The sequence below is a fragment of the Panulirus ornatus genome, chromosome 21, assembly GCF_036320965.1.
Source record: "Panulirus ornatus isolate Po-2019 chromosome 21, ASM3632096v1, whole genome shotgun sequence".
NCBI classification, from domain to species: Eukaryota; Metazoa; Arthropoda; class Malacostraca; order Decapoda; family Palinuridae; genus Panulirus; species Panulirus ornatus.
Genome location: NC_092244.1, coordinates 13,780,033 through 13,796,107, shown reverse-complemented (window position 1 = coordinate 13,796,107; position 16,075 = coordinate 13,780,033). Strand labels below are relative to the sequence as shown.

General features: G+C 38.1%; 1 protein-coding gene across 4 annotated transcripts in view; it reads left to right on the top strand.

Annotated features, from left to right (window-relative positions):
* The window catches only part of LOC139756381 (nudC domain-containing protein 2-like), a 33,213-nt gene extending 23,962 nt beyond the window's left edge, over positions 1-9,251 (top strand). The window contains exons 1-5 of one of the 4 annotated variants that reach the window (XM_071675778.1): positions 137-289; positions 1,743-1,958; positions 2,991-3,194; positions 5,340-5,523; positions 8,369-9,251. In XM_071675778.1, the coding sequence (XP_071531879.1) occupies positions 1,758-1,958; positions 2,991-3,194; positions 5,340-5,513 (579 nt within the window). In that variant the 5' untranslated portion in view covers positions 137-289; positions 1,743-1,757 and the 3' untranslated portion in view covers positions 5,514-5,523; positions 8,369-9,251. Of the gene's footprint in view, positions 1-136; positions 290-597; positions 775-1,742; positions 1,959-2,990; positions 3,195-5,339 lie in introns of those variants that run through there. The other 3 variants (XM_071675775.1, XM_071675777.1, XM_071675776.1) reach the window with 3 other exon arrangements.
* Positions 9,252-16,075: the final 6,824 nt, after the last annotated feature.

Below are 16,075 nucleotides of genomic sequence, written 5' to 3'. Positions count from 1 at the left end.
GGTTATACACTAATGTTATATATATTACCAGCTGTGTTGATCAAATTTAGGGTTATTTTCCCCTTTATACACTTCCCTGACATATATAAACATACTTATTTATCTACGTATTAATAAGAGTGCTTATTCATGAATATATTCATCAACTTGCCCTCCCGACTTCCCCAAAATAAAGGCATTATCCCTTTCCGTCTTGCCTCGTTTTCTGTGGCGCCTCCACCAAGAAGCCATTTAAATCAACAAAAGTGTTGCATTTTGCTTCTGAGGAGACGGCAGGTGTATTGTAAAGGTAAGATGGCTCCTAGTGTTAAATCATATCTTAAATCAACGTTCCAGATGAGATAATAACGTCACAAGCTTTTCTTTTCAGGTTCAAATGTGACTTGTATGAGACCCCCTCTAATCTGGAAGCAATGTCTTTATTGTCCCTTTTTGTATTTTTTTTTTGTGGGTAATGACGTCGATGGATGTTTTAGTAGTTAAAAAGAAAAGTAAGTAAGTTAATGGAGGTTATAACCTCTCAGTACACTAGGAGTGAAAGACACACACGTCTGTGTCCAGACGACACCCCATACCAAGACCTCCTCCTCCTGTGTAGGTTGGTCTCCGCTGAAGCCAACATGTCATGGAAAACGTTTGATTTCTACACCCAAATACAACAATTAAGCCATTTTACCAAGAGCCTAGAGAGGTCTATATTCAGTACTGGATACAAATAGGATGACTATATGCTCTTATTCAAACTGATGTATCCCTAAGTTCATGAAAGTTAAGGTATATGTCATTTTCAGTTGGTGTCTGTACTGTATACATATATTAATGTGTTATTTTGTTCAGGAAAGATCCTCTTATTCCCATAAATGTAGGTCTTAACCCCCCCAAAATTTTATTATAATGAAAACCACATTGAAATAATGCTTGTGGGACCAATAAGAGATTTATTAACTAATAAATGAATTGATATGATTTTTTTTTTTTTTTATCTGGAGTTGTAATATATGCTTACCGGTTTCTCTTTAGATTCCAACATGTAAGTAATGAGACTCTAACTCTTGAAATTCTAGTTTACGGGCCCATTGAAGGAATATACCACTTCCTGCTCTGTTTGGAGGATATGGTAAGGTTGACAGAGTGTGTGGTGTGGATTGTTTTATTTTAATGAGGTGTTATAGTAGGGAGGGATATGAAAGGTTGTGAAAATTTGGTTATCAGTATTGTAAAAGTAGGTTAAAAAAAACATGTCCAGGAATAAACAGAATATGTGAAAAGCTCATCAAACTTCCCCCTAATGTTTTATTCTTTCATTTACGAACAAATGCCTTCCAGCAAATTGCTTGAATTTTCATAAGGATGCAGCATTTGTCAATTATTTGTCGTAAGACACAGGTGTTTGTGTTTATAGAATAAGAGTTCACTTAGCAAGTACTGTTTACATAAATGAGAAAGAAATAAGTAGAAGACTGACACAGATAGAATTAAGACGATATCATTTGAAATGGAGAAACTCGAAAATGGTGATAATAAAAGGATATTGTTTAGTTACCTTGGTCATCATATATATGTATAGGCGGTATGACCATCCCATCCAAAAAAGAAAAGATAAATGATAATGCTGTAATAAGAAAAAAATATTTTTATTATAGTACTGGTATTTTATTCATGTGTGGCTGTATTAGCAACAATTATCAAAGTAATTTGAACACAGATTGATATTTTATTTTTTGTTTGTGTCTGATTTTCAGTACCCATAAAAAGACATGCCTGATTATGTAGAGACCAATTTTGATGAAAGGAGTGGAATTGTGCCATGTACAACACCATGGGGCAGGTGGTGGCAGACTGTATCTGAGGTCCATGCAGAGGTGAATGTTCCTGAGGGTACTAGATCCAAATTTATTCAAGTCACAGTCAAACCATCTCACATTAAGGTGATAGTTTTGGATGAAGTGATTATTGTGGTAAGTGTTCATAAAATCCTTTGCAGTTACATCGTGGGAATGATATTATACTACTTATGAATAGTTGGAATAATGTTCTTTATCTTTTCTGTCTCTTCTGTTCTGGTGTACGTTATTACATTGAACGTGAACAGCTCCTGCTCTTCTGTCTCCTCTTCATCTCTGCTTCCTTTGATGAATACCAACACTCTTGCTTTGTCTCCTGTAATACTTCCTTAGAATTCTTTAGTAAGGTTCAGTTTATTCCAGTGAGAAACAAACCACATGCTGTACTATTTTCTTGATATACATTTTGCTTCCCAACATCATCCAACTGTGAAATTCTCGTTCGTGCATGCAGCATCTTTTTGATGTACGACAAATAGCTTTTCAAAAGTAGTTAATCTGCTCAATTCATTTCATCACTTGGTTAGTATCTAATGATGAAATGTGTACTGTAGAAGTATAGTATCATTAAGATATGTTAGTTTCCCTCGTGCAGAATTTTATTCCCCATTTCTAGTTTATATTTACACTTGGTATCTTAACACCACTTCCTGTTTTAAGGAGCTTGGTGCCCATACAGTATCTGACTGTTTGCATTTTCATTGCAAGCTTAGGTAGGATGTTAAATAGCAGTAAGTAAGGGGTTCTATATATTCTTATGTGCACTCCTTGTGTGATATCCCACTAAATTGATGTATCTTGGAGAAAATAACCTCTTGTAAGAGCAGCAGCTTCATCTTACCTGGTGTGTCTGTCTACTGGAAGCAAAAAAAAATATAATATCATTTTTCTGACTGGTTGATCACATCATACTAAACAAAACTTTAAAGTTTTTATAAGTTTTTATAACAATATGCACTTTTGTCCTGAAGGATATAGATTTAGTCTTGTGAATATTCAGTGATGACAGGCATTATTTTTTTTGTATGCTTAGAGGTCTTTGTTTTACATCAAAAACCTTAGAGTAACTTATCTTTCTCACCTGGGATGTTGTGGTGGCATCAAAGGCATTAGTATAAGGAAATTAAGCCTCATTCCAAATTGCAGGGACCTCTGTATGCTGTCGTAAGAGCAGATGAGACAGTATGGACTTTAGAGGACAAGAAAATACTGCATATTGCCATGACAAAGGCTGATGCCTGCAGCAAGGAGACAGTATGGGAGGGGTTGCTTGCAGATAACTTCTTAGCTGATCCATGGACTGTCCATGAGATGAGAAAGAAGTTGGATCTTGAGCGATTCCAGATCGAGGTGAGGCAGGGTCCTTTGATGCATTTTTTAGAGATTTAGTGAAGTATGATTCTGTTTATTAAGAGATATAGATATATCCAATATATGTTAAAACTGCATTGGTTCTCAGAACCTGAAGGCTGAACTACAAGCATAAGCAGGACAAGGATGGACTCCTTTAAAGTGAGAAATTCTTTAAAGTGAGAAATTCTTTGATGGGATTGTACTCCAGTCGTACAACCTAGCTGAAGATGACTTTTCACTTGCAGTGTAACCACAAACAGGCTGAGTGCCATTTCTTTGTTCCTGATGCTTCCTTACTTGTGTGAGACATATAAAACAAGCTGAAGTATACATGGGTGTGTGTGTGTGTAATTACCTAGTTGAAATTACCTATTTTTACCATACAGGGATTGAGTTTTACGTTTATAGGGCCTTGTCTCTTTAGGAGCATTCTATATCTATAGTCTACTGTCTTTACAACATTTTAGAACTCTATATGCTTTTCACATGTACTTTATTCTCATTAAGTTTATTCCATTCATCTATCCATCCATATCTCTGATTCCTGTTCCCTCTGGGAACTCCCATCAAGAAGATGGCCACTAGTCTTATACTATAAAGTACTTTTTTAACATCCTTTCTAGCAAGTCTTTTTAATTTTGTGTTATGGCCTCTGGTTATTCTATCCTTGTATCTTTCAAAGAGCTAAGCAAAATCTGTGTTATCAAATTAATTTAAAAACTTAAAGGTTGTGACGAGGTCACCCTTTGCTCTTCTTTCTTTCATGTTAGGCAAATGTAAGACCTGTACCCTTTCCCTGGAACTCATCTGTCTTAATTCATTGCCTTTTCTAGACCTTCAGTGCTGAGATTTAACGGAAAGAAAATGGGTTGATTCTCTTGCCTTTGAATGCAAGATATGTCTTTAGACATGATTGGACAGATGCCTGGAAATCCTTTTTACATCATCTAGCACGTTTTTAATGTTTAAAGCCAGTTTGTATGTGATGTTTTGTTTGTTCATACTTTATTATCTCTTCGCATGTACATGGGTGCAACAGGCATATGAAAACTTGCCATTAGCAGTTGCAGACTCTTTCTTCAGATTTAGGTCTAATAGCGTGTTGTAGCAAAAATTGGTATTTTAGAAGACTGGATTCTTATTAGTAATCCATCCCCTTTTCATCATCATATTTGATCTTGTAAGAAGAGAGAGGTGAGGTAGTAAGCTGAGTATGATGAAGAGAGCTGAACAGGGTATGCTGAAAAGGTATGGACATGTGGAAAGGAAAGGATGAATGAAAAGAGACTGGCAAAGATGTGCAGTAATGGCTTGATGACTTAGAACATGTAGGGCTATGGCCTTGCCAACTTAGTGGATTTTCCATGTTATTTTGAATTTACCTAAAATAAGAGTAAATACTGAAAAAGAGGTGGCAATACATATGATATTGAAGACTGAGTTATATTAGTTACTTACAAATTTCAGGGAAGAGTTTTGAGGTAATTGCAGGGAGATGTAGATTCCTATGGTGTAATAAATTCTTTGATAAGACTGTACTTCCAGTTATACAGTTGACTTTTCACTTATGTGAAGCTCATTAACAGAGATAACATCAGCGTATGTTCTTACATGGTGAGAGCCATGAGGTAACTGAGGGCACCGTGCTTTTTGAGCCAGCGTTTTAGCTAAGCATTGCATTGCCATTTGTCAGGGCTGTGCTAGTTAGGGTTTTCTGTATGTATCATAAGTGGAGGGAGCAGTGATGAGGGAGGAACCTAGGAGATGGAAGAATGAAGTGAAAGGTACTTTGAGTTATTGGGGCCTAGGCATGCACTACAGTGGGAATAATGCATAGGACAGAGTAAGTTGGATTTTTGTTGTATGTGAAGTCTTTGGGTTGAACCAGGGCATGTGAAGTGGTCAGGGGAAGCCATGAAGAGGTTTATGAAGCATGGATATGGTCTCTGGTGTCTCTGTATTATGCATGGAAGATGGAAAGCTGATGTAGGTAAGTGAGGCTTCTCTGTGTCTGTTCCGGGTACTACCTTGCTTTGCGGGCAATGGCAAATTCTTATGAAGAAAAATTAACAGGTGGGGCTATACTAGAGTGTATTTTCTTTTAATCTAATTTAGATTTAATGTCTCACATTATACTTTCAGAATCCTGGCTTTGACTTCAGTGGTGCCACACTCAAGAAATGTTATGACAATGTACCAGGATCTGTTCAAGAGAAATGGGAGGAAAAACAGAAGTCCCTTGCACCTCAGAATCAGACACAAGCATGCCAGGAGCAATGTAAAGAACACCATTCAGCTAGAAATGAAGGAAGCTGAAGAAAAAAAAGTAATTGCAGATATTATGAAGTTACTTAAGACTTCTCTTAACCATATTTAGTTGCTATCAAGTATCATGTCACGACATGAGAAATGTGACGTCTGACCTCACAACTTGCACTGACTCTTAAGGTGTTTTTCATAATCTTATTTAAGGTCACCTAAATCAGCATTCATTTTCTTTGCACTTCTTGCATCAACATGCTCTGAGATATTCTTCATTTTTAGTGTTCCTTTATATCTTCTTGAGCATCACCTCTGTATTTATCATCAGTGTTGTTTTATTTCACATCCACTCTCCCCAGTACATCCTACCATGAAGTTTTTATGCCCACATTTAAATTAGTTAAATTTATCTCTGTAGCTCATTTTCATTTTCATTTCTAATTTAGATTGTAATAAGTTGGATTAGGTACTTTGAATTGACTAAATATTTATAAATTTTGGGTATGAGGTTGAGGTGTGGTCATTGAAATGTCATTTAGGGACTCTTGAAGCAATTTAGTTATGTCATATGCATGTAGATTCCTTTGACCTCACGTTTGTCCTTTTATATATCTATTTATATAAAAATTACTGCCCCTAACTTTCATTATAATGTGGCACTGAAGGTGTTATTCAGAATTTTCAGCTACTGAACCTATTTAGATGTGTATCCTGACTTTTTACTTGGATAAACTCCTTGTTCTACCTCTCCAACATCTGTCCCTTCTTTCACTGTAGATTGTTAGTATCGTATCATGGTTATGAATAAGTGTTCATGGTAAAATGATACTGCAGATTGCACATGCTTGGTAACTTATGATCAAGAAACACAGACCCATCAGGAATACAAACCAGATAATACCTGAGTGCAAGACACATGACTGCTTGTATCATAGATCTATTGACTATCTTGCAATGTGGCTTGGAAAAACTGTAAAGGGTTAGCCAGATGAACACACACAAAAAAAACCAAAAAACAGACAAGTTGTTTGGCATTGTTAATAAAAAAAAGTTTAGAATGATATGTAACTCCTTGTTCTACCTCTCCAACATCTGTTCCTTCCTTCACTGTAGATTGTTAGTATTATATCATGATTATGAATAAGTGTTAATGGTAAAATGATACTGCAAGTTGCACATGCTCGGCAACCTATGATCAAGAAACACAGACCCATCAGGAATGCAAACCAAATAATACCTGATTGCAAGACACATGACTGCTTGTATCTTAGATCTGTTGACTATCTTGCAGTGTGGCTTGGAAAAACTGTAATGGGTTAGCCAAATAAACACACACAATATATGAAAAAACAGACAAGTTGTTTGGCAATGCTAATAAAAAAAAGTTTAGAATGATATGTAAGGACATTATTTATTTGTTCCTGATGCTGCTGTGCTAAAGGGGGAAATGTAGTTAGGTATCAAAAAGGTGTTTACCTTCATTCTTATTTTTCCTCTGATTTTTTTCTGGTATAGATATTAAACACCTTACCCTTTTTTGTAACAAATTTGATGAAATATTTACACTTTTTGTAACACTTTTGTTGTAATATTACATTACCTCTTGCTTTTTAAGGAATGGTTGAGCATTATTGATATTTTTCTTTGTTTCAAGATTCACATTTATGTTCTTGATAGCCTTTTCATATTCAGACGTCCAGCAATAAGATACGTGTTGCTTATGACGTATGCTTTAACAGATGACTTTTGGCTTGTTCGGTGATACAGTAAGAAGAGAGATGATCTGTTTTTTTTATAAAGGTTAAGAATTCATCTATATATGTATATTGACCAGTTTGTTTTACTGATTAACCAAATAGGTCTCTTTATCTCCTTGGTTTCCCCACCTTCATTCCTCCAATTCTGACACAGGGACCTTCAGTCATTTTTCAATCCTCACCATATGTCTGAACTATTTCTTTCAGCACACCTTTGCCATTTCTCTCAGTCAGACTCTGTTTACTGTCAAGCCTTTCTTACTTACACTTATTCCTTATATGATCAGGCTGCCTTACACTTCCAATTGTCCGCATGCATTTCATTTCCATCATGTCCAACTTCAGACACGTGCAGCCTCTTCCATTTTTTAGCATTCAGGGCCCAGAATCCAGATCTGTACAACTTTGTTATGAATCCCCTCTCATATCCCTCCAAGTCCCAGTAGGTACTGACCTCTCTATCTGCACACTTACATTTTACCCAAGACTTTTTTTCCACTCTCCCAAGCCTTGACTCACTCTCTTTTGTTTTTCGTAATCAAAATTATTGTCATATATGCAAATATGATGAATTTTTATATCATTTGTTATCTTGAGAGCCACCATGTCAAGTTTCATTGCAAAATGCTGATGCAGATACCCATTTTGACAGTAAAGTATTCTTTAGAAAAGTTTTGAAAATATAAGTATTATTATCTGTGACTTACAATCTCTCTTTTTCCTGAATATTCATGTATTATGAGCTGGACAGGAAGCTAAGAAGGGTTGGGGAGTTGTATGCATTCTTCCAAGCCCAGTTTAACAGGATTAGAAAAAGGAAAAGTTGTAGATGTTAAGTTCAGTACAAATATTTTGTTTTTACCATCCTTGTCTCTGACTGTTTGTTAGTCTTTGACAGTATGAAGGTTTGAAATCTCAGTTTGCAAACAGTATGAACTGGTGAAAGCCTAGTTTGAATGCCAAAGGTGAGAACAGTTGAAAGCTCGGAAGATTTTTGTGCTACCAGTCAGTGGTACCATCTCTCCTTTTATGACTTTCAGTCTTGTACATTTGGATGTTTTGAGGATAGTATAATGGGTGATGAGATATGGTAACTGGTGCTTTTATATGATAGGAAAAATGAACTTATATGTTGCTCCACTTATCCTCCAGATTACAATGGTTAAAACTGCTGTGAAAATTAGCCATAAGTCCAAGTTAGCAGGCTGACAAGGATGTATTGTTAATGCTCCAGTTTAGAATTGACCCCCGGGTAATGTGCCACCACTATGCACTGCATGGGATAGTGCTTCTGGTAAGACAGCATTTGTAACTAACATTTTATATTCATAGTTGATGATTCTTAAACAGTCATTAGTGTGGGTGATATAACCACAAGTAGTTATAAAACTGACACAACTTTCCAATTAATTTTGGTCCAACTAGGTCTGGGTGAATGCATCTAGCCAAGAGTTTTTGGGTTTTCTTGTCTAAGGTTCAGACACATTTATTAAACTCGGAATCTTTCTTTTACGAATAATGCCTCACATGGTTAAGTTTGTGTTTTTCATAATACTGTAGCTGGTGTTGATTCCAGTTATTTATTTCTCATAAGTTTTTGGCAAGTGTTCCATTTGTGGGAGAGCCAACCCACCTCAAAAAATTCTTTAGCTGGTATTGTTATTATTCCTTGTTAATTCAGGATGCTATGTCGCAGATGTTGTGAGGAAGAGTGTGAGACTTTTAGGAAAAATTTCCTGTCATTATGTTTGTACAACAGGAAGTAATGTATATGAGTTAGAGTAGAATTAGGTTTGTTAGACATTAATATGAAGATTAACTTAAGCATCTGTTTTCAGGTGCCTAAAATGTAGTAGCAGTAACCTCGCATCTTCAGCAGGGTGTTTTTCCCCAAGTATTGTTTATCTTTGCATAATAGTAGATACAGTATTGCATAGTTTTAAGTTATCATATACTGACCACATATGTATTTTGATGACTGATTACAGTACAATCCTTTATGCAATTAAGATTTGGAATAAAACTGAAAATTGGTTTTGATTGCTATCCTTCACTGTTTATTAAACTTTCAGTCATCTATATAGCACTTTTCTGTGCACACTTCAGGATTACTTTGATGAAAATTAATGTCTATATCATATCTGCATGTTATTTCTAATTGTTGCAAAAGGATGCTCTATTTAAGAGTCATCTCAAGGCATGTTGTTTTCTAACATTCTTTGATTAGCAGTATAATTAGATATACTAATAAGTGTTAGAAATACAATTTATGTAAGTGTAAGAGTGATGTTTACAAGAGATTTTGGAGTCGTCCAATAAATGCAGGGCAGTGGTGCATGAAAAGGATCTGCTGCAAGAGATGGGCTCCTTGAATATGTTTGTGGATGATGAAAAGTGAGGAAAATTGCATCAACTTGTAAGGGAACTTACTTCATCCCCAAGGTTGTTCTGATACATGACAGATTTGATTAATTTCGAGTGAATGTTGATGGTACATAGTGAAAGAAAACCTTAGAATGAATGCTATCTAGCAGGGAATAAACTGCAAGATTTATGTGTGAAAGGGACTTGGGAGCTGATAGACCTAACCTGTTGACAAAGCTCCACCATATGAGGCTGGTGGTGACAGATTGCCAGCTGGCAGTTCTTAGAACTGCATTCCAACTTGATCAGTTTATATGTAACTTTCTAACTGATAAAGGTACTCCTTTTGATACATTATCCTCCTCTAACTTTAGTTTAGATGATTCCTTGTTTGTTCTCTTTCCCTGTCTCCCACAGAACCTATTCTATCTTGTATTTTCTTTGTTCTAGATCATTTCAATGCCCTTCCAGCTTCCATTAGGAAAGTGTGTGGGCCGAATGATATGCCATGTCTAGTCCTAGGGGAGTGCTTCTTAGTTAGCTCTGATCCTTCTTTATCTATATGGTGTCTAAACATCCCAGCTTTTGCTCCTTCTCAGATGCATGCCTTGATGCATCCCTTAAGAAAGACCACTGTAGTGCTTACAGCCATTGCCCTGTTGCTCTCATTATGCTATGTGAAGTCAGAAAGTCACCACTCACTTTCTCTAACAGTATCACCAATATGACTTATGGAGTGCAAGGTCTACTGGTGGTCTCTTTTTGTGTGACTCCTATGTGATCTGTTGTGGCATTTGACTTCCTTAAAGCATTTGAGACGTTTTGGCTTAAACCTTTCCTGTTTAAGCTCATTACTTATCTCTTTTCTGCTTCTCTCTGTTTTCTGTTGCATTGCTTCCTCTCTAGTAGGTCCACTCTGGTAGTTGTTGATAGAGCAAAGTTCCCTAATATCTTCATATCCTTCAGGATTCTGTTTTGTTGCTTACTTTCTTATCATTGTTTCACGTCAGCCTCTAACCATATACACCTTACATACTGTAGCTCACTTTCCATGTTTGACTCGTTCTTATACTTGGTTTCTTTCCCTTTCTGAACTTAATTCTTCATTGATTCAGACCTGTTCAGTATCACAGAATGGTAAAGTAGCACTAAGATGAATTTGTTAGCGGAAAAATGCAGTTCATCCCCTCATATTCCCACTAAATCACATTAATTTCTCTGTTAAATTTCAAAATATGACAAATTCTATCTTGTAAAAACAGCCCTATTGGGCATAACCAAACTAACCATATCCTCCTCAGTGTCATGGGTATCATACGTTGTCACAGCTTCCAGAAGCTTGGAGTGTTCTATAGTTGCTTTATTTGTACTTCTTGTGACCAGCTATTCCATAACTACAGGAATAATTCAGCCTAGAATAGAGTGCTGTTTGCATTACATATCTGGAGTTGCTCTTCCTTCTCCCCTTTCTTAGGGTGGAAACAAAAAAAACCTTCTGTCTAGTTAATTTTCCACCTATCTTTGCTCTTCAAACACCCCTTCTTTCTGCCATGATGTTGATTCCTTCTCTCATCTACAAGGATTATTATGGCCGCTGCTCTTATGAGCTATTTGTGTGTCTCCCTATCACAGTGGCTTTGACTCAAGCCTGTGTCTGGCAGCTGGTTTCTGTGTCATATGAGGATTGACCATTATGATACTGCAAATCTGTGAAATTCTCTTCCTTCTTTTGTTTTCCCTCTTCCTATAACCTTTTATACCTTTAAGAGTCAGGTGTACAAATGCCTGAAGACCTCTAATGACTTTTCATTCTTTTTTTCATACGCTATTTTTGGTTCATCTGAGATGGCCATGATTTGGTTATGTTTTTCTCCATGCTGTGCTGTTCACTGTAATAAAAAAAAAAGAAATGTTGGCAGGGAATCAAGGGCTAAAAGGCATGGTTGGAAACTCATGTGAACATTGTTGAGGGAGGTGGGGAAGCATTTTTTCAAAAACAGTATTGTAGAAATGGCATGAGGTAAGAGAAGTGGAAGTAAGTGCAAGGACTGCTGAAAATTCAGAAACATCATATGATAGAATTGCAGAGATTATTTTTTTCTCAATGTGTTTTCTATCATATGCACGAGTAGCTAACACACACACATTACCCATAAGGTTGGATCGTATGAGGTACAGACATTCAGATATCTGACTCTTGTCATGACCTATAAAGCCCATTAACTAACAACATAGGTCTACAGTGTTGACGCACACCAAACAGTGGAGTCTTGTACAGGATGTCTTTAGTCCCTGGGGCACAGACCACCCTCTCCAGGTTGGCATCTTGTATAGACGGGCCTCTGTGATTATTAGTTAATGATCATGCCACCCATAAGTTGGACCAGCATGGGTTAGAATCCTCGGTATGGCATGGGCTCACACTTAACCCAGGTGTTCATCCTCACCTTGGAGTCCGTCGTTAAATGGGTATCCGGGTTAGGCTGATGGTTATGTATATGCATAAATACATTTGTAGGAGGAAAGGCACGGTACATATATATACAAGGTTAAGACACTGCAACACGAGTGTAAAACTTTCCCTGTAACACGCAGATAGTAATTACACACACGCACCAGGCGAGTGTAACCATGATTTTCAAGAAATATTTGAGAGGGAAGATATATTTTTTTTTGTAACAAAGGAGAGAACCGTGTTAACAAAGCAGGTGGGCTCCCTCAGCAGTGTGACGATGGTTCCGTCATGCACAAGGGTCGTATCTTCATGTTCATGGGCTTTACTTACCATCGTGTTCAGGGATCGTGTTAACGTTCATGATGGAACGCCCTTGCCGACTGTGTAGTTACCGGAGTTAGTTATGGCGTTCGTCTCTGTACACTCGACTGCAAACTTCTTGACCAGAGATTACTGACGGCTAGGTTAGGTCAGGCATAAGTCGGGTTAATAGTAGGTTGGTGGGTATGTCAACCACTTACAAACGAAGGATGATACAAAAGGCGTACCCTACAGGTATTGCTTTGAATGTTTCATTACCCACCGCAGTCCATTCTAGGATGCTAAATGAGAGGGATTGATGGCGGTGCACGTTTAATATGGCACACACGATAACGGACATTACGGCTGGGCATATGGTTCTGGTGGAGGAAATGTGTATTAACTCTCATAACGAGAAATATGGGGCAAATAATTCATCTCTGTGTAAGGTCCGCGGGTGATTTACATGAAGTGCTGTCTTCATGCGCATCATATAGGTAAATATATATATATATATATATATATATATATATATATATATATATATATATATATATATATATATATATATATTTACGTACACAGTTCATGAATGGTTTTCTTAAAGTATTAATTTCTGGCTTTGTGAAATGACGGGCAGGATATTTCTAATAGGACAGCGGGGTACACGGTTATGGCCTGCGTATCATGGCATATTTGCTTTTTTATGTCCCGTGGTCGTACTGGGAGACGGGGGGGGCATTTGCAGGCTGGGGACACCGACGCTGTACGTCGTACTTACAGGCTCGCATGGCGGCGTCCCACGCATTCCAACACTGCGCCCAATTTTGCCCTTTGTTCACGTCGTATGGAATGTCCTGCAGTGATCATGAACCGATCCAAGGACAGACCAACCACAAACCATGAGCAATGGTGGTGATCGGAGGAGAGCTTCGTGTAAACTGCACATAAAGCTTAAGACATGAGTTACTGGAGTGAAATCAGTCCCCCTTGGCGGTTTGGTCCACACGCACGCCAGTTGGGAGGACGCTCATAACTGTAATGTATACTGGACTGTCAAAAGACTAAAGTGATGTAAAGATTTCTTGTATTTGCCTAACTGGCAATATTTATTATACCTAGACATGGTACAGATATACAGGAACTTTCTATGCAAGAGCCCGAGCCTGCTTTACTTCCAGTAACAGGGAAATGCAAGTTCCTCTGGAGTGAGTACTGCTTTCACAAGACTGTTCTCCCGAGAACATACATCAGTTCATGATGTGTGACAGTAGAGGGTGTTTAAGAGATGGAACCCGTAAATAACAGTTAAGTGACTTTTCACTTGCTGTGTAACTTCGAGTAGGCGGAGTCCGGTAACACACGCACACACACACACACACACACACACACACACACATATATATATATATATATATATATATATATATATATATATATATATATATATATGGGAGCGAGGGGCTGGAAATCCTCCCCTCCCGTTTATAATTTTCCAAAAGAAGGAACGGAGAGGTGGGCCAAGTGAGAATATATCCTCTAAGGCTCACTCTGTTCTTAACGCTACCTCGCTAACGCAGGATAAGGCGAATATATATATATATATATATATATATATATATATATATATATATATATATATATATATATATATATATATATATATCCATTCTTATCGCCGTCTGCCGCCTTAGCGGGGTAATGCCATGAACAAGTAGGGTCGCAATCGTTCACATCCATCTTTTAGCTGGCATGAATCAGATTAAAATCACTCATGTGCAATGCAGTGAAACCAAAGCCCTCTATTCACAACCAGGCCCCTTAGATTTTTCCGTGGGTCCCCTGACCATTTCATATGCCATGGTTCAGTCCCTTTACAGCACGTCGACCAGTGTATACCGCATCGTTCCAATTCGCTTTGTCCCGTGCACGCCTTTTACACTCCTACATGTTCTGGACCTGATCACTCAAAATCTTTTTTTACTCCATCCTTCCATCTCCAATTGGTTTTCCCATTCTCCATGTCTCCTCCACTTCTGACACATATCTTCTTTGTCAACCCTCTCATCACTCATCTTTTCGTAAGTCCAAATCATTTCAGCTCACCCTCTTCTGCTGTCATGACCACGCTCTATTTACCACCACACTTCTCTCGTCCTCGATCACACCACATATTATCCTCGAACATTTCATTTCCAACACGCCTGCAGTTTTACAAAGATCCCCGTCTATATCCCATGCCTCGCATCCACAGAACATTGCTAAGACTACTATACTTTCAAATATACCCATTTCCGCCCTCCCAGACAGCGACCCATCTTTCCTCACATTCTTCAATGCTCCTTCGCCCCCTCTCCCACCCAGTGACTCACTTCCGCTTCCATGGTTCCAGTTGCTGCCATGACCACTCTCAGTTATCTAACACACTTTACTTCCAAATTTTCTCCATGAAAACTCACACCCCAGTAACCCTGTTAAACCTAATAACCGTGCCATTATTCACATTTACTTTCAACTTCCTCCTTTTACACACTTTCAATTCCAGTCACTAATTTCTGCAGTTTCTCACTCGAGTCTGCCACCAGTACTGTGTCATCAGCATACAGCACTTTACTTACTTCCCAGGCCCACTCATTCTGTATAAACTGCATACTCGTCTCCCTTTCCAAGACTTGTCCCATCCCATAAACAAATTAAACAGCCTTGGTGACATCACACACCCCTAATGCAAACCAACTCTCATGTGGAACCATTCACTCTCCTCTGTTCCTACTCGCTGCTTCTAACAACTTTCCTCCCACACCGTGTATTCTTAAGAACCCTCCACGAAGCATTTCCGTCAACCCTATCATATGCTTTCTCCAGATGCATAACTGTCGCATAAAGATCCATCTCTTTCTCTAAGTATTTCTTACTTGATCCACACATCCTCTACCACTTTTGGAACCACGTTGTCTCTCGTTCCTCGTCACTGGTGTTCTTTTGGGAAGAAAGCCCATTGAGGCAGATTCTGGGAACACCATATATATATATATATATCCCTGGGGATAGGGGAGTAAGAATACTTCCCACGTATTCCCTGCGTGTCGTAGAAGGCGACTAAAAGGGGAGGGAGCGGGGGGCTGGAAATCCTCCCCTCTCGTTTTTTTTTAATTTTCCAAACGAAGGAACAGAGTGGGGCCAGGTGAGGATATTCCAAAAAAGGCCCAGTCCTCTGTTCTTAACGCTACCTCGCTAACGCGGGAAATGGCGAATAGTTTAAAAGAAAAAAAAAAAAAAAAAAAAATATATATATATATATATATATATATATATATATATATATATATATATATATATATATATATATATATATATATTTCATACCATCCGCCATTTCCCGCATTAGCGAGGTAGCGTTAAGAACAGAGGACTGAGCCGTTGTGGGAATATCCTCACTTGGCCCCCTTCTCTGTTCAATCTTTTGGAAAATTAAAAACGAGAGGGGAAGATTTCCAGCCCCCCGCTCCCTTCCCTTTTAGTCGCCTTCTTCGACTCGCAGGGAATACGTGGGAAGTATTCTTTCTCCCCTATCCCAGGGATGATATATATATATATAATGGTGAGGTGCTTGTGGATTGGCGGAATGCACGTATAATATCATTGTCTAAAGGCAAGGAAGAGAAAGGTGGGTATTGGAACTACAGAGGTACCTGTTGAGTGTGACTGGTAAGTTGCACGGGATACTGGGGAGTGAGAGG